Below are 27,075 nucleotides of genomic sequence, written 5' to 3'. Positions count from 1 at the left end.
CAGAGACAAGTCTCTGGTAGCTCACAGGCCAGCTAGTCTGGCTATGCAGAGGTCAACAACAGGACACTCTGTCTCAAACAATGTGGCCCTCTGACCTACACACACAGTTGTCACACAGACACAAACAGTCAGACACACAGACACAGTCAGACACACAGATATAGACACACCCATACAGACACCCACATACATACAGACAGACAGACAGACAGACAGACACACACACACACACACACACACACACACACAGAGGCATGAATTTGTGCATACACACCATATACACTCATATGTTTTTTTAAAAAATGGTGCAATGATGTAGAAATGAAATACATGTATCAAGTGCTTGTGGGAAATAACTGTTTATTTTAAATATATCAAAAGCTTTATATTAAGGAAACCCTTCCCCTCCCCGTTCTCAAAGCATTTGCAGTGGCAGCTTGGGTTCCGAGTGAGCTAGCTACTCTCGTCCTCCGGACATGCAGGCTCATGTTCTGTCATCTTTATTTAGATGACAAAAGATCATTGAAATTTACAAGCTAATGCACTGAGCTTACTTTACAGTCCATGTCCACAAAAGAATGCATTGACATGTGTTAATAATTTACAATAAACTCATTAATTCATTTGTATTAATGCCATCTACTCACGTTGATATAAATTCAGTGTTCTGGGTTAATTTTAGTTACTGACAGAACTCCCCATGTGGAGACAGAAGTTATCTTACATAACCAGTAATAAAAATAGAAATGCTACCTCACAAGAGATTAGACTCTCATTTAAAAATACAGTCTCTGGGTTTACTCCATCGAGTTCTTCTTTGGCTACGTACAGAAAGCGTCTTCTCCCTCCTCTCCATTTCCTCTGCAGTAGAGGTATTCTAGCAGACTCTCTCAGGCCTTCATTTGGCCTAGTTATGGTCGTTGGGATTCTGTATGGTGTTACATTGTCATTTTTCCAAAGCTCACATCAAACACGTGACTGCACAGAAGATATATTGTGAGATCTTTTCTCTTCCTTTGGTAAAATACCATCACCAACGTTTTTTGTTCTGGTGGTACCAGAGTTTGAACCCAGGGCCTCACACCTGCCAAACAGTCACTCTGCCACTAAGCCACATTCCCTGCCGCCTGCTTTTCAACAGTAAAACCACGCCATACAAAAGTAGACACTCCATGGTGCCTCAGAATAAATATATAGTCTCCATCACTTTTACACCTTCAGGAAGGAGTTCAGATAGAAAATCATGGTGTGCTGACTTCTGGGCTAATACCCTGGAGACAGCCGGAGGTGAGACTTCACATGCTGCTGTCGAGATGCTGAGGTCAAGCTAGACAGTACATGAGGTACTCACCTCCCTGTCTCCAGGCCTTCCTGGGTTCCAAGATCACCACAGATGACAGAAGCCAGTGGCTCTTAGTATGAATGTACATCAGAGCCATGGTGAGCTCAGAGCTGGCCCAGCCCCAGGTGTGGCTTGCTGAGTCTGGGGTGAGACTAAAGGGTTTACATCTTCAACAAATCCCTCAGGGATGTGCCGCAGATTTGAGGACCATCCTTCTAGAAATGACACCCGTTGAGATGCCACTTGGTGGAAATGGCTGGGGCAGCTCAACCCAGGGCAATCCATGTCTGTTTTCATCCCTCCACCATCGACTAGGACCCACACTTGATATATCAGTCTTTGAGCTTCTTCAAACATTTTCCCCCCGGCCACATCATTCCCTTTTACTGGAGTTCAGAGAAACAGTTAATCCTGAGAGAGGAGACTAAGAGCTGGACATTGTCATCAGCTCTGGTAGCAATCCCAGGGCATTTGTAGGCACAGTCCAGACAAGGACACCGAATGTTGTCCTCACTGGCACCAAGTTCACCTTGTTCTTAAAGGAAAACAATGGGCTGTCCCACAACCATGGGACCGGGGTGGGCATGTACCTGTTTGTGCCTCATACCCCGAGGCCAAATGTCAGTCTTAAATTCTCTCCAATTTCAACAAACAAAAAAATAAATGCCAATGTTTATAAAGTACATTCTGGCTCCTGACTCATTTCTCCTCAGCAACATCACACTAACAGGAAACAACATGATCCTTCCCCATCCCATTCCACAATTGGACATCTGTTTTCTAACATGGTCCTTAAATACATGGCTTATCAAAACTGTTTCATACATTTCAGGGCATGGTGTCTGTGATTTTCTCTCTCTAAAGATGATAAGACATTAGTGTGGTAAGAAAAGGTGATCTCAACAACAACCCACCCTTATATTGGAATAGAGCCAAAGCAGAAGTCTGTGATTTGGGCGATGAATTCCAGAGCATGTGGTTGAGAAGGCCTTGGCATATGTGATGATGCCACCAAACCCTCTCTGCCCTCCGGGTACCTCCAGAGACACTTCTCAGCAGACAGAAGAAAGACGTGAACTTTAGAGGGTTCCACCTTTCCACCTCTGATCCTGAGAATTATCAGTGTGATGGGTCACAGTTAGTCTTCCTCCAAGTGGCTTTGTGAGAGCCCATGCTGACAGAGGCTAGACCTTCTCCATCTCAATCTGCTGGTGGTAGTGCCTAGCCTGGCGCTGCCCGACATTCAGCTTATATACAGAGCTCTTGTGCTGGCACCTGCGGTAACCCCAGACAGCCCCCACGACTGCCAGGAGCAGCAGCAGGCACAGGACAGTGACAATGATGGCAATCACTGGGCCTCTCCTTAAGCCGGGACACTCATTCCCCACACATGGTGCCAAGGTTGGAAGAAGTTTCTCCTCGCCTGCACCAGGCCCAGCGCCTTCCTGTCCCAAGAAGTCCTCAGACAACAGGTATGGGAAGCTGTCCTGAATCTCAGGAGCTGTGGCCTCCACTGGAGGATGGGTGGCCTCCATACTAGTCGAGGGGATGAGTTTAAGTGTCTGCTGGAGAGTTGTTGGTACTGTCTCTTGGGTGGAGGTGGTGAGTTCATAGGGTAAGGTAGCCATAGGCGACTGCTCTGTGGTGACTCTCCGGGGTACAGTTGACTGATACTTGGTCAAATCACCATCCCTGGTGTAGGGATCCTCAGTCCCAGACACATCCATGGATCCTGGAACCAGAGCCTCTACATTGAGCATTTGAGATGGAATAATTGAACTGTATACCACAGTCCTGCTAGGTATGGTGGTGGAATTCTTCTGCTCCTTAACTTTCCCAGTGGGCTGATCAGGGGTTATGAGAACACTTTCATCCAGCCCCACTGACCCATCATCCTCCCGCCCTGCCTCCACCTTCCTCCAGGCCCCATCTGTCACAGGGTAGCCATCTAACCAGGACTCGTCACTGCTGCTCACCACTGGGTCCTCTGCCTTGCTGTCATTCCTATCCACAAATGGTTCTGAGGGGCTGTAGGTGCTGGCATAGACCAGCCTGGTTTCAGACTCCCCTGGGACCAGTTCTACTTCCCTGTGATTTTCTCCGGCCGGAAGTGGATCTTTGGTCTCATCCCCCACTTCCTTTTCCAGCTCTGGTTTGTGGAAAGTCTCAGCAGGAAACCAGAGTGAGTATTTCCTGTTTAGGCGGGATCTGGGCCAGTCTGTGTGGACCCTGCTCCCAGGGCTGGGCAAGCCTGTGGTAGGCACAAAGGCATTTTCCTGGGCTATGTTCTCTTTTGACACAGAAGTGAGGACCAGACGGTCTTGTTTTGGTGTCTCCTCAGAGGCATCCTCCTGAGCCTTTTCCTCTTCTCCCTCTGCCCGGGAATCTTCCATGAGTTCCCTGAATGACACGGATCTGTCATCAGGGAAATTATCTTCATAGTCAATATGGGCCTCGGCCTCATCTGAAGGGAGAGAGGAGAGACCTCATTAGATCTAAAGACCTGGAGTTAATGTAGAAAACCTGGAGGGGAACAGAACACGGAGACTGGGAGAGAATAAACAAAACTGGCATCATTCCTGAAGAATGCACAGGCAGGCAATTAGAACTAAAGTATGAGCTTATCATAGGCACTGGGGCTCTATGAAATATAAAAAATCAAGCATATTTGTATATACTAGAAAACATCATTTTAAAAGAATTTTCAGGAACTAATAGTTTTAAGTGTGGTAGTTAGTACATGCCAGTAATTCCAACATTTGTAATAATGAGGCAGGAGGGCCATGAGTTTGAGGTTAAGCCATGTAGTGAGACCCTGTCTCAAAAGTGTAAGAGTGTGTGTGTGTGTGTGTGTGTGTGTGTGTGTGTGTGTAGGGGAGCTGGGGGCGGGGTGGCTCAGTGGGGAGTGTGCTTATTAGCATGCATAGTCTAGTTTCTTTGCAGTTGCTGTGATAAATATCATGACTAAATGTAACTTGGTCAGCTCATACTTCTGAGTCACAGTCCGTCACTGAAGGAAATTGGGGCAGGAATTGAAGCAGAAACCATGGAAGAACACTGCTTCCCAGCATGCTCTTAGGGCCATGCTCAGCTAACTTCCCCTCCCTCTCTGAGACAGGGACTCACTCTGCAGCCCTGCTGACCCAGAACTCAACCACCTAGGCTTGCTTCGAACTCAGATTTACCTGCCTGTCTTCTGAGTTCAGCTTTCTTATACAGCCCAGGACCACAGTGATCTGGGCCCTCCTAAATATCCATCAATCAAGACAATGACCCACAACATGCCCATAGGCCAACCTGATCAAGGCAATTTCCTCTTCCCAGGGGACTCAAAGTTCTATCAAGCTAGCTACAAACAGTGACCAGCACAATGACCAAGGGCCTGGGGTTGATCCCCAGCACCACAGAAACCAGACGTGGCTGTGCAGACCAGTTGTCCCAGCACTCAAGAGGTGGAGGCAGGAGGATCAGAAACTCAAGGTCACACACACTAAATTAATAAAATGTAAAAATGTTGAATAAATAAAATTTAAAAATGGGTCAGGGCCACACATGTCTAACCCCAGTGCTGAGAGTTGGGGACAGGAAGGTTCCCCAAGATTTGCTATCCAGCTAGACTAGCCAAAACCAGAGCTTAAGATACGGTGAGAGACTCTGTCTCTAAACAAAACAGGGTAGAAAAGCTGGGGAGATGGGTCTGTGGGCAAATGTGCTTGCCATGCAAGCATGAGGATGTGAGTTCAAATCCCCAGAACCCCCATGAAACCCAGGTGGGTATCGTCAGCCTGTGACATCCCAGTGCTCCTACAAGGAGAGACAGACAGGATGTCCAAAGCTCACAGGCCACCTAGTCCTGGGTATTCAGTAAGAAAACAATGAGACTGTCTCAAAGTGAAAGGCAAGGATCAGAACCCAGGATCAGAACCCGGGCTTGCTCCTTGCCATGTCCTCATTCCAGGTCCCCTTTGACCAACTCCTTCATTCAGTGAATTTGAGAGAAGGTCAACTATCTATCTTGAAATCTATCCTGCTGAGGTTCAAAAGCTTTTGTTTGTGAGGTCTAACTCATCACGCGAAACAAACAGCAGGTTTTCATTAATAAACTATACTTTAAGATACAACACACAGGGTTGGGGATTTAGCTCAGTGGTAGAGCGCTTGCCTAGCAAGTGCAAAGCCCTGGGTTCAGTCCTCAGCTCCACAAAAAAAAAAAAAAAAAAAAAAAAGATACAACACACAAGATAGATGTCAAAACTCTTCTCTAAAACTTAATGTGAAACTTATCAGTTGTCCTGAATTCAGGTAGAGATTTACAAAGGCCTCAGTGATGTCCTGGGCCTCAGGAATAAAGTAGTTAGGTTCGCCTGGATCTATATTTACTGATTGTCCTTGATGGAAAGATTACTAATGGATGTGTTCCCCACTCTTCCCCACCCTATTCTCTCTTTTAAAGATGGGGTCTCTATGTAGCCCTGGCTGGAACTCAGTAGACTAGACTAGCCTTGAACTCAGAGGTTCACCTGTCTCTGCCTCCCCAGGGCATTATGTACCCCAGGTTGGTCTTAAACTCAGCAAGAAGCTGAGTATGACCTTAAACTTCTCCCCAGAGCCTCTTACCTCTATACTTTTAGTGCTGAGATTATAATCACCAGACACTTCACCTGCCTCTAAACGATTATTGTTTCTTATTAAATTTTCTTCATATATAGCTGTGGATATCGCTCTGTATAAATAAAAGCTGTTTGGCCAGTGGCCAGGCAGGAAGTATAGGTGGGACAAGAGAGAAGAGAATTCTGGGAGGTGGAAGGCTGGGGAGAGAGATGCTGCCAGCTGCCACCATGACAGGGAAGATGTAAGGTAATGGTAAGCCACGAGCCACATGGCAAAGTATAGATGAATAGAAATGGGCTGATTTAAGATAGAAGAAGTAGATAACAAGAAGCCTGCCACGGCCATACAGTTTGTAAACAATGTAAGTTTCTGTGTGTTTACTTGGTTGGTTCTGAGCATCTGTGGGCCTGGTGGGTGAGAGAGATTTGTCCTGACTGTAGGCCAGGCAGGAAAACTCTAACTACAATATATATGGTGTTTTACCTTTGTGTTTGTGTGTACCATGTGTGTACTTGCTCACAAAAGCTAGAAGAGGAAATTGGAACCCCTCAAACTGGAGTTACAGATGGTTGTGAACTAGCATGTGAGTCCTGGGGATTGAACTTGGGTCTTCTGGAAGAGCACTCAATGTTTTTAACCACCAAGCCATCTCACCAGCCTCCCAATGATTGATTGAGTCAGTATGGTTTTGGGGAGAGAGCTTGTTAACTATGCAGAAAAAGCTAAGACACTGGCAATGGACTGCTTGCAGGAAGGAATCCAGGCATTGAATTTGTAAGATAGGATAAGAAAACCTATTGCAGGTATTTTTTTAAATATTTAATTTTTTTTTAAAGGCAAGGTCTTGCTATGTTGCCCATGCTGGCCTAGAATTCATAATCTCCTAAACTGCTGGGATTACAGATATTTATCCTCATGTCTGGCTCACAGAGGCATCTTGGAATGAATGAAAGAGTAATTGTTCTGGCATGGGGAAGGAGAAAAATCTGAAGTAGCTTACACCCCAAACTGCGCTCCAAAGCAGCTTCCCAGCCACTCAGAGCCCAAGACCTAGTTCCAGAAGCTCAGTCCGCCAAATGCAAGGGGGATACTGGCCCACTGCCAAATGATGAGGAACGAACAGCCTGTACCAAGTCTTCTGAAAAGACGCCATTGTTGAGTACACATCCACTACACACCACACACACACACACACACACACACACACACACACACACACACACACACACACGCCAAGAGCCCAGCTCCTCCTTGATGCCCGGACCCCTGTGTCAGTTTAATAGAAAGCCCCAGCAGACAGATTCATCATAAAGGGGAAGAGAGGCGGTTTTTCAGCAAAACCAAATCTTATTGCACAGAAACTTGGCATTTCTCTCAACCCCACAGGTTATTCTAGGCTGTGTCCAATTTGCTTTTAATTAAAAAAGAAAGAAAGGAAGGAAGGAAGGAAGGAAGGAAGGAAGGAAGGAAGGAAGGAAGGAAGGAAGAAAGGAAGGAAGGAAGGAAGGAAGGAAGAAAGGAAGGAAGGGATTGATGTGGTGGAAGTGGAGCTGGCTGCCACAGTTGTCCTCTGACTTCCCCCATGTGCTATGGTGCCTGCACACACACACACACACACACACACACACACACACACACACACACACACACACTTCTCTAAAGGCTGTGAGCAGCATTTGTCCATATGGTTATAAACATAAACATTTAAAGGCATCTTGGCACCATGGCAATTTAGCTAAACAATAATAGTAAGTTTACTCTTAGGGCCTCAGATCTCTTTAACCATGGTAGTTTTTGTTGCTGTTGACTTTGTGTTTGGAGACAGGGTTTTACTGGCCTGGAACTCATTATGGAGCCCAGGCTGGCCTTAAACATAGAGATCCACCTGCTTCTGTCTCTCTAGCACTGGGATCAAAGTCATGCACGTATCACCACACATAGCCAGGAAGCCAATTTCCATAAAGCTTTATGTGGTCTGAAGTCTATGAGCCAGATGAACAGAGCCTGTGAGCTCCAGCACTTGGAAAAAACACTGCTCAATCCTCCTATGTGATTTATGATGTATACCTAAGTATGTTGTGGAGCAAAGTAGGTGCCTTCAGTAGGAACAAGAGATGAGCCATGGTCTCATTACCACTGTCGAGAGTAGGAGACACTGGCCTTGTGTATGGTGTCTGAGGTGTTGAGGATGGGGGAAGGTCATCCTCTTGAGCTAGGGAGTGGACAGGTCCACAAGATGCTTAAAGTCATTCTCAGCTTGTGTGTGTGTGTGTGTGTGTGTGTGTGTGTGTGTGTGTGTAAATGTGTACCTGCCTTTAGGGCTCCCTGTGGCTAGATACCCCAGGATGGCCACCCAGTGCCCTAGCCAGGACCTTCCTGTCCCCAGATTCCCAGGCCCCATAAGGTCCCGGCTCAGAAGTAGCTCTTATTGTGTCTATTTCCCCAAAATCTCAAATGAGGATGAGGACCAGCAAGTGTTTACAAACAGCTTCCTCATGGGAGAGTATCCCAGGCATGATTTTCTCACAGCAAACAGCAAAGCCTGTTATTGATTAAATTTCTACCAGAAAGTACATTTGTCTCAGAGATGCAGAAGACCAGCCCTTTGCTATTCAGATGTGACTTCTCTCAGCTCCCCTCTGTGTTCTTGCAAGCTGACTTCATGCCCAGGATCTCAGCTCCTCCATACATGGCACTCTTAACAGGAGTCTAGGCTAACACAGTCTAGAGCCTGCAATCGACACAAAGGAGGCTAGGGAAGAGACCAGGCCTCTCACTGGGCGTTTTTATTTGACTGCTACTTTAGGAAACAGAATGCAGAAGTCAGGAATAAACGAGACGTTTGGCCTGTGTCTTTTTGTTTGTTTTTTGAGACAGGGTTTCTCTGTGTAGCCCTGGCTGTCTTGGAACTTGCTCTGTAGACCAGGCTGGCCTTGAACTCACACCCCCAAGTGCTGGGATTAAAGGCATGCACCTTAACAACATAGTCTTTTTGTTGTTGTTGTTGTTTTAATAAAATTTAAGCCGGTGGTGGCACATGCCTTTAATCCCAGCACTTGAGAAGGAGAGCCAGGTGAATCACTGTGGGTTCGAGGCCAGCCTGGTCTACAGAGCAAGATTCAGGACAGGCACCAAAACAACACAGAGAAACCCTGGCTTGAAAAACAAACAAATAAATAAATAAATTACAAAAATAAAAAATAAAATAAAATAAAATTTAAAGCTGGACATGGTGCTCGTGCCTGTGACCCCAGCACTTGAGAGGCTGAGATGGGAAACCACTGTATCTGAGTCAAGCCTGGGCTATAGAGTGTGACTCTTCCTAAAAACACAAAAATCCACTCGTTTTAGTGAGGCATCATGGCACATGCCAGCAATCCCAGTATTTGGGAGGCTGAGGCACAGGTTGGCAGTTTGAGACCAGTTTGGGCCACACAACAAGTCTATTTCAAAAAGAAAAACAAATAAAAGCCATAAAAAATTCAAATTAGAGCCGGGCGGTGGTGGCGCACGCCTGTATTCCCAGCACTCAGGAGGCAGAGCCAGGCAGATCTCTGTGAGTTCGAGGCCAGCCTGGGCTACCAAGTAAGTTCCAGGAAAGGTGCAAAGCTACACAGAGAAACCCTGTCTCGGAAAAAAATAAACTCAAATTAAAAACTAGTTTTAGGGGCTTAACAGTTAAGAGCACTGGCTGCTCTTTCAGAGGATCCAGGTTTGATTCCCAGCATTCACGTGGCAACTTGTATGGTCGTTTTGCCTGTGTATATGTCTGTATACCATGTGTGTGTGTCTAGTGCCTGAGGAGGTCAGAAGAGGTTATCTCTTAGAAGTGGAGTTGCAGATGATTATAAGCTCTCGTGTGGGTGCTGGGAATCAAACCTGGGTCTTCTGGAAGAGCAGCCACTGTTCTTAACTGCTGAGCTGTCTCCCCAGGTAGTCATTGTGTCTATTTAAAGTATACAGTGAGGTAGCTCAGCCAATAAAGGTGTTTTCTGTCAAATCTGGTGACCCGAGTTACGTCCCAGGAAACCAAATGGTAGAAGTTGTCTACCACACATGCTGTGGCACAAGAATATCCACACAGGTGTGTGTGAGAGAAGGGTAAGGAGAGGGAAAATAACTAAATGTAAAAAGAGAGAAAGTACATACCATATTAAGGGACACACTGAGAGTAAATGTCACAGTGAAGGAAATTAGCATCCAGCATCCCAGAGATGCCTACTCTGTATTATTTTGTATAAGAGCAACTAAAAAAACCCGAAGGAGAGGGCCATAGACAAGGAAGGTGAAAAGCAGCTTCCTGAGATGGTGGCTTCTGGTCCGGGAAGGTGGGTATCTAGACTGGCCCAATAGGGGAAAGGAGTTCTATAAGATCCCCGAGTCTGTGTCTATTTAGTGGACTTCAGCCTTATGCCTCTCCCATCCTCAGGGAATAATGTTTTCACTTTCCCTTTTTCTGAGGCTTTTTCTTCTGTCTCTCCCAGATATTCAATTCTTTCTCTAATCCAGGGCATGACCACTAGTATCCCCATTACAAAATCTATCTACCATGAACTTCACATATAGTACAATTATATTGCCTATGATTCTCATGATTAAATCTCTGTATTTGAGTCAGGTAGAGTCTCTTGCCTGCAATTCCAGATGTTCAGGAGACCAAGGCAGGATAATCACCTGGTTTGAACCCAGCCTGGTCTGTACAACAGATTCCAGGCCAACTGGGCTACATCATGGATTCTTGTCTCAAAACAAAAACCGTGATGGGTAAAGTTATGTTTTAAGTTTATATTCCTGTGCTTAAGAGGTCTATAAAACAAAAATGCCTCTGACCTGTGAGCCCCACTTGCCCAAGGACAGAATGCTTGGGGCTGTTGCTTATGTAAGACAACAAACTGTGTGTTTTTGCTTCTGTAAACAAGCTTGGTTGCTCTAACATCACAGGGTGTGTGCTTGATCACACATAGGCAGGAAGTACATTAGGTTGTGTGCTTGCCTCTGTTTGGAGGAAGGCAGGAAGGACACAGCCTTGTGAGTTTTGCCTTTATAAGCCCCAGACTAATGTAATTTGGTGACATATTCTGGGAATCCTGGGAATGGACCTAGCCAGTATCCATGAACCTGGCCATTATTTAATAAAGTTTGCTTCAAATTTGGCTCAAAAACTATGGTAGTGGTCTTATTCTTGTCTGGTGGGATTAGCAAAACCACCTAAATCACTAACTCTGGGGTGATGACTTATGCCTTGTTAGCACAAGGACCTGAACTCAACCCCCAGAACCCAAGTGAAAAATCTATGGGGCATAGATTTTCGAACTCAGTACTGGAGAGGTAGAGAGGTGGTGTGGTGGTTTGAATTAGAATGGCCTCCATAGGCTCGTATATTTGAATGTTTAGTCATCAGGGAGTGGCACTACTTGGGAGGGATTAGGAGGTGTGTCCTTGTTGGAGGAAGTGTGTCACTGGGGGTGGGCTTCGAGGCTTCAAAAGCCCAAGCCAGGCTCAGTGTCTCTCTCTGCCTGCTGTCTGTGGATCTAGATGTAGAATTCTCAGCTACTTCTCTAGTGCCATGTCTGCTTGTGTGCCACCATGCTCCCTACCATGACGACAGTGGACTAAACCTCTGAAACTATAAGCCAGCCCCAATCAAATGCCTTCTCTTAATAAGAGTTGTGCTGGTCATGGTGTCTCTTCACAGCAGAAGGACCAAGACAGGTGGACCCCTGGGGCTCGCTGGCTACCCAGCCTAGCCTGCTTGGTGAATTCCAGGCCAGTGACACAGCAAGTTTCAAATAAATAGAGAAAATGTTAAAGATGACTCAGTGCTTAAGAATATTTCCTGCTCTTCCAGAGAACCCAAGTTTAGTTCCCAGCACCCAAATCAGGTGGCTAACAAACACATCTAACTGCAGCTCTAGAGGTTCCTACACCCCTGTTCTGGCTTCTACAGGCATCCACACATGTGATATGCACAACACAGATATACACACATATAAACATTTTCTTCTAAACATAGCATGTGAGGAATGACATACTAAGCTGTCCTCTGGTCCCCATGCACACACATGGAGAGGGAGAGAGAGAGAGAGAGAGAGAGAGAGAGAGAGAGAGAGAGAGAGAGAGAGAGAGAGACAGAGAGAGAGAGAGAGACTTATTCAGCCTTTGGGATCTATTCTTGACACCTCTGACCTCTCTCCCTCCTTGCCCTCATCCCCATCCTCAGCTCCAGTAGCCACCTCTGCCCGCTTGCATGTCTGCAGTCCTTGTAAGAGTGTGGTTAAGCAGATATCCAGAAGGAGCCCAGAGCTCCAGCCTCCCTCTGCTGACAGCGCCGCTGTCTGTCCTCACCATGCCCCGTTTGGGAAGCCTGCACATAGGTTCTCTTTGCCCTCTGGTCCTGGCTACACAGCCTTTAAAAATAGTCATTAAAAAAAAGACATCCAGACATGCCAGAAATAACTAGGGGCTCAATGAACCTCTGAACAAATATGGTCATATTGACGAGGGAATTCTAAATTCAGCTTCGGGCTCATGTTTGAGTCAATGAGGAAAACGAAGCCCAAATGGCAGAGAAAAATAGAGACTGAAGTTGGTTTAAGAAACCAAAAGAATGCCTTCCAAAATGAGAGCGGAAGTGAGGGGTAACTCAAGGAGAAGACAGTTTGGGAGAGAGCTTCTGGCTTTGCCGGAAGTGTTGAGGTCCTGGGGGAGGCACCACTCTTCATGATGACACTGGAGAGACACAGGCTTTAAATCCCAGCTCTGTGATTTTCCTGTCTGTATGACATGTGCAAATCAGGGAAGCTTTGTGAACCTCAGTTTTCCCATCTGCACATTGGAGCTAGCCATTAATACACTCACACTTATAAAGAGTAAATAAGGGCTGGAGAGATGGCTCAGAGGTTAAGAGCACTGGCTGCTCTTCCAGAGGTCCTGAGTTCAATTCCCAGCAACCACATGGAGGCTCACAACCATTTGTAATGACATCTGGCACCCTCTTCTATATACTAAAAGACTAAATAAGGTGGAGTGTGTAAAATGCCTTATATAGAAAGGCATAGGGGAAAGTTGGGGTGATGGGCAAATGGGGTGAAGGGCAGAGATGTTCTGATTTTTTAATATTTTTTATGTGTATGGGTGTTTTGTCTGTATATATGTGCATCATGTACATGCCTGATGCCTGAAGAGACAAGAAAAGACTCAAATTCAGTTCCCAGAACCCACTTCAGGTGGAGTTACAGATGGTTGTTAGCTTCCATGTAGGTGCTGAGAATTGAACCTGGATCCTCTGGAAGAGAAGCCAAGGCTGTTAACTGCTGAGCCATCTCTCCAACCTTGGGGTTCTGTTTTTGACTGTGATAGTGGGTTCACAGGTGTAACTTGGGATAACTCAGATACTTTTATATTTGAAGTGGATGGTTTGATATATGTGAGATAAGCTTTAAACAAAGCTTCAGGAAGAAAATGTCACAATTTCCAGGACAGATGTGGCACAGATCAGATATTTGGTTGGTAATAGCTCTTTTCTTAGTGCATAACAGAGATGTCTTGTGTTCATGACTGATCAGATCAGGGGAGTTAAAAAGGAAGGCTGGAGAAAGCCAGGCATAGTGGCAGAAGTTTGCAACCTCAGAATTGGGAGGTGCAGGCCGGAGGATCTGAAGTCGAAGGTCATCCAGCTGTTAGATGAGTTCTAGGCCAGTTTGAGCCACAGGAGATACTGTCCCCAAAACAAACAAACAAACAAACAAGAAACCCTTAGGAAACATGACATAGAGAAGTCAAGCCTGTTCATGGGGTAAAGGTGCCTGCTGCCAGCTCTGAGGACCTGAGTGGGATTTCTGGGTCCCACAAGGCACTGCTACAGTTTACCCTCTGACCTCCACATGTGCACCACGGCACACGTACCCACACACAATAAGTAAATGATAAATAAAAAATCACTAAACAAAATAAATATACACATGTACACAGATACACACACCTGTACACACACACCTGTACACACACACCTGTACACACACACCTGTACACACACACACACACACACACACACACCTTCAAAAATATTTTACTCACTTTCATGTTTGTTCAATGAGCATCTTTTTTAAAATTAGGGAACTGCTTCAAATTGGAGAGCAGTCATTTGGGGAAGTACGTTGGGAAGGGCTGGAGCTGGGTGCACCTGGGTTTGGATAAGAGTTCCCCCTTGTCAGGTGGACTGGCCTATGTCACATGCTATCATTGGCAGCTTCTTAAGTGTGTCTATAGAGCTGAGACAAACCAATTACTAGTCACTGGGTGCCTCAAGAAGCCCATGAGGCAGAAGATGAGGTAGTAGAGAAACCAGGAACCTGGTGTTTTAGGTTATTTGCAAAGATGTGATGGTTCTTCACAGAAGGACTCAATGGATTTAATGGCCGCAGAAGTCAAGGACATGAAAGCCGAGAAATATGCATTGCTTCACAGCCCACAGGAGGTCCTCTGGCCCTTGTATTCAGTGGGTTTGGTGAGTGGGGGATGTACCAGGGCCGCACTGCAGTGATGAAGTGATTAAGAGGGAGTGAGGAAAGGGACCGTTCTCTCCCTGGGCCCTCCGACTCACAGAGAGCTTCCTGAGTTCTGGCATTAAAGGTGTGTACCACTATTGATACATTTTAATGTCCGCTTCTCACGGAGGAGACCAGGGAAGACACAGGTGGAGCTGGCAAGTAGGCTGCCCAAGGGGTGCTGAGGGCTTGTTTTGCTTACTCGAACTTTTAAAAATATTAATTAATTATTAGTGTGTGTGTGTGTGTGTGTGTGTGTGTGTGTGTGTGTGTGTGTGTGTGAGCACATGGGTGGAGGTCAGAGGATCAGAGGATATTTGGGGGTCGGTTCTGTCTTTCTACCATGTGAGTTCTTAGGATCAAACTCAAGTCCTCAGGCTTGGTGACAAGTACTTTTACCCCCTGAACCATCTCATCAACCCTAACTCTTGTCATTTTGAAGATTGTTTATTTAAGATATTTAAATGATAGAAGGCTCTGAGGAGAGCTGAAAACAGAACAGGCCCCTCTGCTTTCTTGAGTCTTAATTTGCTGTCCTGAAAGAATGAGAGATATTTATCTCTTAGACTTAGCCCAGGTACTCCTGGGGTCCAGTAAGCCTTGACCACTAAGCTAACTGGCCTGCTATGTTCTCACATGCTGGTTGGTATTTTCTAGCTTTGGGCTTTAGAGCTCTGGTCTGGGTATAACTGTTCAGTCTTCCATTCTCCTGGCCAAATCCACACAGCTTGGTTTCCATTCCTGGGCTGGCAGCGGTGTCTGGCAAGCCTCCCGCCTGCACTCAGTATCTAACCAGAACTGCTTGTTGCTCTAATTACAGAAAACCCCAGTGCTCTGCTCCTTGAGCAGGACGCCACAGATTTCCATGCTGGGTCTGGTTTCTATCGGCTTTGTACTATGCCATGCCTATGTTCTTCAAGGCCATTTTTCTTTCTGGGCCACTGGTACAATGACAGCATTTCCCACCCCGTCACTTGAACCTACTGTTGACCTCCTAACGTGCCTCTGTGGATCTCTTGGCTCACAGACCCTCTCCTCTCCATGCTCATCTCTTGTGTCCTCCATTACCATCATCTGACCTCAGGATGAAGTGGTTCTGTGGCCTCTACCCCTGGCTCCCAAAGAGGCCACATATCCTGTGTGGCCAGAGTGGGAGAGAATGGCTGTAGGCAAGCAAGGTGGAAGTGGAAAACTTCGCCTCCAAAAGCCTCCAGTAAGCCCTAAGACTCCAAAAGGCCAGTAGAGCCTTCCACTGCATGTCCCGTATGTCTGTTTATTTCTTGTTTTAAGACTGTCTCTTGTAGCGCAGACTGTCCCCTCACTTGCCATGTGGCACAGAGATGACCTTGAAGTTTTGAGCTTCCTTCCTCCATCTCCCAAGTGCTGGGGTGACAGGTGTGTGCTACCATGCAGTTTGCATGGTGCCAGGGATCAAACCTAGGCCTTCAAATATGGTGTTAGCACCCTAGCAAACGAGTAAATCCCACCAGCCAGGTTCCAAGTACGTTTTCTGTAAGTCTGTAGTGTCAGGAGAGTGGCTGGCCCTAAACTTGCCTAATCTGTTCTCTCCTCCCCATTCTTTCCCCTCCCTCCCTCCCTCTCTCCCTCCCTTCCTTCCCTCCCCTTCTCCCTTCAGAACAATCTTCCCCAACCCTCAAAAAAATCTCATGTTGCCCAGGCTGTCCTAAAACTCACTAAGCAACCGAGAATAGCATTGAACTTGGGATCCTGCTGCCTTCCCCGCAGACTGCTCCGACCACAGGTGTGTGTCACCATGCAGTTTGTGTGGTGCTAAGGAGCTAACCCATGGCCTCACACATGCTAGGAACAGATGTTGAGCAACATTTGCAGTCCTTTTCTGTTTCTTTTTCAGATGTGTTTTCATGTATCCCAGGCTGGCCTTGAACTTGCTGTTCAGTCAAGGATGACCTTCAACTCCCGAATCTCCTTGTCCCTACCTCCCAAGTGTTGGAATTACAGGTGTGTGCCACCATGACCATGTTGGTGAAGGTGTTCTGCAGACACACGCACACTTTTTTACTAGGACACAGACATTTTAAATGCTTCAGAGTAAGGAAAACTGTAGCGTTCTGTCCAGCCAGACAAGGGTAGAAGCCAGAATCAGTTGAAAGCTCTGACTCCTCATTGCAATGAGAAAATAAACACTTTCCAGAACACACAAGACCTGCATTTAGTTCTCATCCTCCCTGGGCCAGCAAACCACCCATTTGGTAGAGGGCGTAGCTCACAGGAAGGTGCAACTTCAGGGCCTCTAGAAACGTTAAGGGTCTGGGTGAGGGTGGGTGCTAGACATCCTGGGCAACGCCCTCCAGCACCTGTGTCTCCCACTTCAGTGACTAGGAACTAATGAGCAAGTGGAGATAATGGCTGTAGACACTTCTGTAATAATTTCACAGGGAATTTAAAAATCCATGCTAACAAAAAATTGTATTTGTTATGGGAATCTATCTTATTTTATATAATTCATTTATTATTCATAAATTTGGTATTTATCTAATACCAAAAGGTTTGTAATAGTCCACAGAGTTTGTAGCTAATCTGTGGCTAAACCACCCTAAATGTACCCACTCTGGTCTGGAAGGTTATAAAACAGATTTTAAAAAATACATTCATTAAAACATGCTCTGAAGACTAACAAGATTAAGGCATAGACTAGATAGAATCTTTATTCTTAACAATTCTGTTTATGGGTTGGGGTGGAGCTCACTTAGGAGAGTGTTTGCTTAGCACTCATATGGGTCCAAACCCCAGCACTGCACAAACTCCTGCCTTTTAATTCTTTAACTGGGAGAGAAGACAAACCTGATCAAGACCCCTAGACTATATCAAGAAAAACAAAACCAAACAAAACCAAAAGCAAGGTCTGGGTGTGGTGGTGCATGCCTTTAATTCCAGCAGAGGCAGGTGGATCTCTGAGTTCCAGGCCAGCCTGGTCTACAGAGCAAGTTCCAGGACAGATAGAGCTACACAGAGATACACAAATAAGGAGGAGGAAGAGGAAGAACAGCAGAAGGAAAAAGAAACAAAGGAAGAAGGAAGGAAAGAAGGAAGGAAGGAGGAAGGAAGGAAGGGAGGGAGGAAGGAAGGAAGGAGGAAGGAAGGAAGGAAGGAAAGAAGGAAGGAAGGAAGGAAGGAAGGAAGGAAAGAAGGAAGGAAGGAAGGAAGGAAGGAAGGAAGGAAAGAAGGAAGGAAGGAAGGAAGGAAGGAAGGAAGGAAAGAAGGAAGGAAGGAAGGAAGGAAGGAAGGAAGGAAAGAAGGAAGGAAGGAAGGAAGGAAGGAAAGAAGGAAGGAAGGAAGGAAGGAAAGAAGGAAGGAAGGAAGGAAGGAAGGAAGGAAGGAAAGAAGGAAGGAAGGAAGGAAGGAAAGAAGGAAGGAAGGAAGGAAGGAAGGAAGGAAAGAAGGAAGGAAGGAAGGAAAGAAGGAAGGAAGGAAGGAAGGAAGGAAGGAAAGAAGGAAGGAAGGAAGGAAGGAAAGAAGGAAGGAAGGAAGGAAAGAAGGAAGGAAGGAAGGAAGGAAGGAAAGAAGGAAGGAAGGAAGGGAAGGAGGAAAGAAGGAAGGAAGGAAGGAAGGAAGGAAGGGAAGGAGGAAGGAAGGAAGGAAGGAAGGAAGGAAGGAAAGAAGGAAGGAAGAAAGGAAAGATGGAAGGAAGGAAGGAAGGAAGGAAGGAAGAAAGAAAGGAAAGAAGGAAGGAAGGAAGGAGGAAGGAAGGAAGGAGGAAGGAAGGAAGGAAAGAAGGAAGGAAAGAAGGAAGGAAGAAAGGAGGAAGGAAGGAAAGAAGGAAGGAAGGAGGAAGAAAGGAAGAAAGGAGGAAGGAAAGGGAAGAAACAAGGCAGGAGAGACATCTTAGTGGGTGTTAGTGGTCTCGGCCTGAAGATCTGAGTTTAATCTCCAGGACCCACATAGTGGAGGAGAGAACTGACTCCTGCAAGCTGTACTTTAACCTCCACTTGTATGCCATAGCATGTGTACACACACACACACACACACACACACACACACACACACACACACACTGCTCACCTCTCATACTAACAATAATGCAAAAGTAAACAAAACAAAAAGTACATTTAATTTGATTGCTTGCATGTTTGTGCACATGTGTGTGTTTGTGTCTTTGTGTGTATGTCTGTGTGTGTGTGTGTGTGTGTCTCTGTGTGTTGCTGGAGATTAAACCCAGAGCTTCACACATGCTATATAAGCACTTTATGAATGAGCTATACCTCCCAAGCTGAGAAAAATAGTTATAACATATTAATTATGAATATCCCATAAAAACTATGGTATGTAAATGAACATTTCTTTCTTTTCCTTTCTTTCTTCCTTCCTTTCTTCCTTTCTTCCTTCCTTCCTTCCTTCCTTCCTTTCTTTCTTTCTTTCTTTCTTTCTTTCTTTCTTTCTTTCTTTCTTTCTTTCTTTCTTTCTTTCCTCTTTTTCAAGACAGTGTTTCTTTGTGTAACAGCTCTGACTGTCCTGGAACTTGCTCTGTAGACTAGGCTGGCCTCAAATTGAGAGATCTACCTGAGTTTGCTTCCCTAGTGCTGGGATTAAAGATGTGCACCACACCTAGATGTAAATGACCATTTCTAAGCAATTAGAAAACTTGGCAAAGTATTTCAGCTAAAAACTGATATGAGGAAAGTTACTGCTGGATTGACATGTCATGACTTCACTGCCACTGGTGAAAAGAGTGTTTTGACTTCATTCACAAATGCTGGGAATGTGAACCGTGAGCTGCTGGACACTTGTAGTGGGAGGGTGTGATGGCTGATGTGATTGCCTGCTTCACAGGATCTATAATCACAGAGAGAGGAACCTTTGGCCATGCCTGTGAGAGATTCCCTATTTTGAGGTTATCTGAGTTAAGAAGACCCACACTAAATGTGGGAGGCGCCACTCCATGGGCAGGAGTCCTCAACTGCATGACAAGGGGAAGGCAAGCCGAGCACTCTGCTATGCTTCTGGACTGGATGTCATGTGACCAGATGTTCTTGCTCCTGACGCCATGACTACCCACAGGGAGCGACTGTGTCCCTTTGAACAGAGTCAAAATCCACCCTTCCTCCCTTAAGTCGCTTCTTGTTGAGATTTGGTCACAGCAATGAGAAAAACCTTTGACACTAGAGGGTCGACTGACCAGGCTCACCCAGAAAACACTCGGGGAACAATGTATCTGTGTGGATATGCACGTCATATGGCAGAGTCCTGCTCATAGGAGCCAATGATGTGACACTTCCCGAGAACCAAATGACATGGATGACAACCGTCATGATGCACAGTTTCTGACAGCCACAAAATGAAAACAAGCCATATGTCCCTCTGGCAGACTGACAGACATACCAGGCTGTACCACACTATGGATAGTAATTAGCAGTGGAGACATACAACGGACCAAAACTTTAGACGACATGGGTGAATTGCAGGGTCCTAATGGTGCTCCCACAACCATCCTAATTCCTTCATGACCTACAAGACATTTGAGGACAAACCGTTCTAAATATAATACTGTAGAAGGGCTGGGGAGATGGCCGCATGGTTAAAGTGTTTGCTGTACTAGGACAAGGATCTGAGTTCAGATCCCCAGAAACCATAAATGCTGGGTGGGCATAGTGACCTATGGATAATTTAATTTAAACCTCAGAAGGTGGAGACAGCAAGCAGGATAGCAAGACTATCTCTGTTTACATTGGTGAGCTCTGAGTTGACAGATACATACACAGGCAAAGCACCCATAAGACATAAAATAATAATAATACAAACTTAAAAAAAAAAGCAACTTAGTGTGGGTCAAGTCTCTCCTTAGAGGAGAGGGGTGGGCACTGTTAACCCTTCACCTCCAGCAGGTGGATGCAGAGTGCAGGTGTGAAATGCCCAAGAGCATGCATTCCCAGTGTAGAGGCTTTCAGTATCTGGGGGTGGAAAGGGTGGTGGTCTTCTAAAAGCCCTGTGTGGGCTCCATGTAGACAAGCGGTGCTTACCTTTCCCACAGGCTTGAACCAGTCCGTACCACTCCCCACAGCTGTTACACAGCAAGGTGAAGGCAGTTTCTCGATGTTCCGTGACGGAGCCTGGTGCACACACATACAGCAGCTCATCTCCCATCTCCAAGCCAGTGCGACCCTGGAGGATGGTGTGTGGGAATGATGGTGGGTCTCCGCACGGCCTCTCTGAGGAGAAGGAACAGCAGTCAACATCTCCAAATGGTGACGGTGAATCTTGTCAACTTGACAGCATCTAGAGTCACTATGGAAATGTGTCTCTGGGCATGTCTATGTAGAATTTTCTAGACTGGGTTAATTGAGGTTGGAGGCCTTTAACATAGGTGGCACCATTTAATGCGCTGTGGTCCAGGGCTGAATACAAAGATGAAAGTAGCAGTGGTGCACACCTTCAATCCCAGTACTTGGGAGGCAGAGGCAGGAGGGTCTCTGAGTTCGAGGCCAGACGGGTCTACATATCAAGTTCCAAGATAGGACTACATAGATGAAAGAGGGGGGGGGAGGAGCGAGGGGAAGAGGAAGAGGGAGGGAGGGTGGGAGGATGCAGGAGCCTTGAGCCTTCTTCACTGAATATGGACTGCATCCTCACACTGTGGGACAAAGAAATCCACCTGTCAGTGAGGAAATCACTACCTCACCCCTGTAGTGGATAGCCGCCATCCCAGCACTGGCCTGGAAGTTCCAACCCCCATTAGGCTTCGGTAATGGTCACGCCCACAAGGCAGCGGAGGAGGGAGCGGAAGACCCAGGATCGAGAGGAGGGCTCTCTCTTGGTTCTGGGACGCTGGATGCTGGAGGTAGACGGAGCAGAGTTCTCCAGAGAACACCACCAGACTGCACCATACCTTTCCCAGACCCTGCAACCTACCCCTTCATTTGTAAGTTACCCCACAAAATAAACCTCCCTTTTAACTACGTGGAGTGGCCTTAATAATTTCACCAATACACCCCAGCATCATGTCAAGTAATGGATACACAAATGATACAGAACTTTTCCAAATCAAAACACTGCAGAGTGAGCTCACCTACCCTGATCCCCTGTTCCCTGAGTACCTTGTACACCCAGAACCAGGATCCCAGGGGCAACCTCATTTAACTCTGGCCTGGCAGAATGCCTGACTGGAGGAGGGGCGTGCGCGCGCGCGCGCACACACACACACACACACACACACACACACACACACACACACACACACAGTTTGTTGAATGACTCAGTGTGGTACCAAATGCTCCAGTTTGTATTTTTAAACTGCCAGACACCAAGACCCCTCTGCCTTGAATAACTCAGACATGCAAGCCTCGGGGCAGTTCCTTTTGCCTTGTTAGGATGAAGGAAGAAGTTTGTCATCAAGAAGCATACATCACACGGGCTGCAGTGGCGCATGCCTTTAACCCTAGTACCCAGGGGGCAGAGACAGGTGGATCTCTGTGAGTTCAAAACCAGCCTGGTCTACAAAGAGAGTTCTAAGGCAGCCAGGGCTACACAGAGAAACCTTGTTTTGAAAAACCAAAAATAAATAGATGAAATAAAATTAGAGATGGAAAGGGGAAGGCTTCAGACAAGCCAGCAAAAAGGGGGTGGGGGTGATACACATTCATTCTCTCAGTATAGATGTGATTTGACTAGCTGTTTGGAGTTCCTTTAATCATGGACTAATTCAATACTGTGAGCTAAAATACCTCCTTTCTCCCTCTCTGAGTTGCTTTTCATCAGGATATATAATCACAGCCAGCAGAACTGAAAATAGACCAGTATGTGTTTTCATTTGTAATTCCCTAAGGACAAAGGGCATTGAAGACCTCTTCATACACTTGCTTGCTATCTGTCTATTTCTTTGTTGAGTTATTTGTTCAGGTCTTTTGTTCATTTTCTGTTTTTATTTATTTTATTTTTATTTACTTTTTGGTTTTCGACATGGTTTCTCTGTATAAAGTCCTGGTTGTCCTAGAACTTGATTTGTAGACCAGGCTGGCCTCAAACTCATAGAGATCCACCTGGCTCTGCCTCCCAAGTGCCGGGATTAAAGGTGTGCATCATCACTGCCTGGCTTTGTCCACTTTTTAAACAAGTTGTTGGTTTATATTATTGCTGATTTTTGAGAGTTCTTTTGTCTGCTTCCTGTAGTAACCCTTCATGTCTTCCACAGACCTGTTCCCTAGCCTGTGGCTTGTTCTCTCATTCTGTGGGTGCACCTGAGGGACAGAATTTAATCTAATAAACCCCAACTATCAACTGCATCTTTTCCAGACTGTCCCTTTGGTGCTCACTACTCTATCCAAGGCCACCTGGGCTTTCTCCTATGCTGTCTCCCAGAGTTTGTAGCCTGTTGCTTTACGTTTGGGTCTGTGATCCATGTTGTTGAGTTCATGTCTGTGAAGGGCTTAAGGTCAGCTTCAGGATGTATGGTTTTTCTGGTATCTAGGTTGATAACTGTCTTTATTCCATCATGTTTTTTTGATCCTTTGTCCAAGACCAATGGCCTGACTATGTGAATTTAGTTTTGTCTCACTGATCTGAGTCACTCTCCCATGAGCACCCTCTCTCGCTTACTGTAACTTGAGTCCTGAAGTACAGCAGTATCGTTCCTCAGACTTTGTGGTTTAACATTGACTTGGCTGCTCCAAGTCCTTTAGCAATAGTGTCTACAGCAATCGATCGTATCCACACAATAGCTCCAGGGCATTTTGATTATGGTATTGTGTCAAAAGAAATCAACCTGGGGAGACCCACTGTGTTACAATATCAAGGCTTACTGTTCACATTTTTATTTCCTCAGTGTATTGTAGTTTGCCTCACACTTAACATTAGTTTTAGGTTCATATCTAAGTATTTTCATTTGGAAGGCACTACTGCACATGGTATGTTTTGAATTTCAAGTCCCACTGTCCAGTTATAGAGGGAAGTGGAGGATGAACTTCTGTTTATTAACTTTGTATTCAAGCTTTGTTTCTGTTGCTGTGATCAAATATTCTGACAGAAAGCAACTTAGGGGATGAACGGTTTGTTCAACTTATAATTCCAGGTTACAGTCTACTGCCGAGGGGAAGTCAGGATGGTAGGAGCCTGAAGATGTCAATCACATCACGTCCACAATCAAGATAGAAGAGAGAAATGAATTTCTTGCTTGTGCTCTGCTCAATGTCTCTTATCCATTCAGGGCCCTCCTACCCAGGGAATGGTGCCACCCACAGTGGGCTGAGTCTCCCTACATCAATTAATTAAGACAATCTTCCACAGCCATGACAACAGCCCACCCAATGTTAAGCATCCCTCATTGAGACTCTCTACTCAAGTGATTCTTGGCTATACCAAGTTGACAATCAAAATTGACTCTATATACATCATAACTCATATCCTGCAACTTTGCTATAATCAATTTCAAGACACTTTTGTCAAATGTTTTAGGTTTGGGGGTTGGAGAGATGGCTCCGTGGATAAGGCACTTGCCTGCAAGCCTGATGACCTGAGTTCAATCCCCAGGACCCACATGGTAGAAGGAGAGAACCAAGTCTCAGAAGTCATCCTCTGCCCTCCACACATGCACCATGGCATGCACGTGCCCTCTACCCACTCAGCAAATAAACGGAGAAAAGTTAAAATGTTGTTTGGGCTTTCTACCACACAGTCACTTTATCTGCAAAGACGGTTTTAGCTTTTCTTTACTGTTCTGCATATCTTTTATTTTATCTTATTTAAAAGATTGATTTTTCCCAGGCAGCGGTGGCATATGCCTTTAACCCCAGTACTTGAGAGGCAGAGCCAGGTGGGTCTCTGTGAGTTCAAGGCCAGTGTGATCTAGAGTGAGATCCAGGACAAGCACCAAAACTACACAGAGAAACCCTGTCTCAAAAAACCAGAAAAAAATTTGATTTTTATTATTTTTAATGAGGAATGCTTGTGTGGGGGTTTGTGCATGTGTATGTTGGATTTCTTGGAGCTGGAGTTATGGGCAGGTGATCATAAACCACACAGTGTGGGTGCTAGGAACCAAACTCCTGTCCTCTGGGAGAGCAGTCCATGATCTTAACCACCTCCCCACCTCTCCAGCCACTCCAGATGCCCTTTCTTCCTTTCAGTGCTGTCCATAACTTCCAGTTGCTGTTGGAAGGCAGGGGAAGAGGTGAGTTAGTTCTGATTTTAGTGAGAAGCACTTCATCTCTCACCATTCAGGGAAGCAGGAGCAGTGGGTTTTTTTTTTTTTTTTTTTCCTAGATGTTCTCTGTCAACTTGAGAAAGTTCCTCTCTATTTCAATAATGATGAAAAGTTTATTTTATCATCTGCAGATGCTGGATCTGGTCAGTTGCTTTTCTCATGGATCAAAATTGTTATGTGATTTTTCTTCTGTAGTCTGCTGAAGTAATGGATTATATCAGTTGCTCTTTTAATGTGAAACCAGATGAGTGCAATTGAGGCCAATCTCACTTGGTCAGAGTGTGTGTGTGTGTGTGTGTGTGCGCGCGCGTGCGTGTGCGTGCGTGTGTGTGTGTGTGTGTGTGTGTGTGCGCGCGCGCGTGTGCGTGTGCGCGTGCGTGCGTGTGCACGTGTGCGTGTGCGTGTGTGTTTGTGTGTGTATGCGTGTGTGCATGCACTGTCTGCATGGAAATGTGTGGGTGCATGTGCTCATATGTGTGTACTTGCAGAGTCCAGAGCAGGATATTAAGTGTCCTTCTCTAGCTCCCAGGATCCCCCTGTCTCCACCCACAAATCTGGGGCAACAGGCATGTACAGCTTTTGACTTATATGGTGAGGATTTGAACCCAGAACTTAATACTTGCAGAGTAAGTGTTCTTATCCACTAAGCTGTCTTCCCAACTCCTGTAATTTTGGGGGTGGGTAGGGTGGAAAGCAGGGTCTCACTATATAGGCCAGATTGACCTCAGATTTGTGATTCTTCTGCTCCCGCCTTCTGAAGTGATAGGATTCCAGGCATGTCACCACGTGGCTGTGTAATTCTTTTACATCTTGTTAGACTGAATTTGCTAATGTTTCCTTGTCTGTGTCCATGAGATATATTGGTCTGTAGTCCTCTTTTCTTGGAATGTGTCTGGTTTTGGTTTGGAGGTAATAATGGCCTCATGGAATGAATTAGGAAGTGTTCTTTCTGCTTTTAACTTCTGGAAAATTTTGTAGAGAATCAGCATAATTTCTTCCTTAAATGCTCATCTGTGCCTGATGCTCTCTGTTTCAGAGTTATTATTCATTCTGTTCTTTGAAAGAGGGGGCTTTGTGAGATTGCTCCTGTCTTCTTAACAGTTTTGCTAGACTGTTCTTTCAACAAGCTCGTTCATTTCATCTAGGTTTTGAAAGTTGAGGGCACAGCTACTAAGATCTTTTTTATATTTAATCATATTTGTGTGTGGGGGGGTGCGTGGGTTTGTGCACATGAGTTCAGAGGACAGGAAAGGGTGTCAGAACCCCCGGAGCTGGAGTTACAGGTGGTTGTAAGCCACCCATCATGTGTGCTGGGGATCAAATTGGCTGATGGACACACGAGCTGCCTGATGCAGGTGCTGAGACCTCAAATTGGGTTCTGAGCAAAAGCAGCAGGCTATCTTACCCGCTGAGCCATTGCTCCAGCCCTTTTTATATTATTTTATGATTCATTTGATAGTCACATGATCTGTAGTGATTCCCCTTTTCTCATTTCTTTCTTTTCTTTTTTTTTTTTTTGAGGGGTAAGGTGGGGTGGGAAGGTCTCACTGTGTAGCTTTAGTTGGCTTGGAACTTCTGTGTTGACCTGGCTGGCCTCAAACTCATAAAGATCTACCTGCCTCTGTCTTCTGAGTGCTGGGGTTAAAGGCAAGTGCCACCATGCCCGGATGTTTTTTCATTTATTTTAAAAATGTATCTATTTCATTATTTGTGTGTGGTGTGGGTGCCCATGGTGTGCCAATAACCAGAAGGGTGTCAACTCCCCTGGATCTGGAGTTAGAGGTGATCATGAGCCACCCAATGCCATGTGGATGCTGGCAATCAGAATCTGGTCCTCCAAAAGATCAGAAAGTGCTCTTCACCATCTCTCCTGTCCTCCTTCTTCCATTTCTTACAGGTTTTTTTCCTCTTTGTCTTACTGGAGGTTTATCAATGTCATTGCAGAGCACTAACTTTGAGTTTTGTTGATTTTTCTCTTATTTTCCTATTTTCAGTTTCATTGTGCTCTTCTATTTTGAGTGTCTTAGAATGATTTTTATATCTTTGTTCTTCCTAATATGAGCACTCAAAGCTATATGTTTCTGTCTGACTACTGTCTCATAAGTCTATTTTTTTTTTTTTAAGATTTATTTATTTATTATGTAGACAGTGAGGGTTCAGCCTGCACACCAGAAGAGGGCACCAGATCTCATTGTAGATGGTTGTGAGCCACCATGTGGTTGCTGGGAATTGAACTCAGGACCTTGGGAAGAACAGCCAGTGCTCTTAACCTCTGAGCCATCTCTCCAGCCCCTGTCTCATAAATCTTAATAGATTGTATTTTATTCTCATTTGGTTAAAAAAAAAATCTCTTGAAAGTTTTTCTTTCATTCATGTGCTAGAAGACTTTTAAAATGTGTGTGTCT

General features: G+C 45.5%; 1 protein-coding gene across 1 annotated transcript in view; it reads right to left on the bottom strand.

Annotated features, from left to right (window-relative positions):
- Positions 1-352: 352 nt before the first annotated feature.
- The window catches only part of Susd5 (sushi domain containing 5), a 43,644-nt gene continuing 16,921 nt past the window's right edge, over positions 353-27,075 (bottom strand). The window contains exons 4-5 of the mRNA XM_036192726.1: positions 20,496-20,684; positions 353-3,806 (exon numbers count right to left, since the gene is read on the bottom strand). Coding sequence (XP_036048619.1) covers positions 2,527-3,806; positions 20,496-20,684 — 1,469 coding nt within the window. The 3' untranslated portion in view covers positions 353-2,526. The remainder of the gene's footprint in view (positions 3,807-20,495; positions 20,685-27,075) is intronic.

This window comes from Onychomys torridus, chromosome 7 (genome assembly GCF_903995425.1).
Source record: "Onychomys torridus chromosome 7, mOncTor1.1, whole genome shotgun sequence".
NCBI lineage: Eukaryota > Metazoa > Chordata > Mammalia > Rodentia > Cricetidae > Onychomys > Onychomys torridus.
This window is presented reverse-complemented; position numbering and strand designations above follow the sequence as displayed.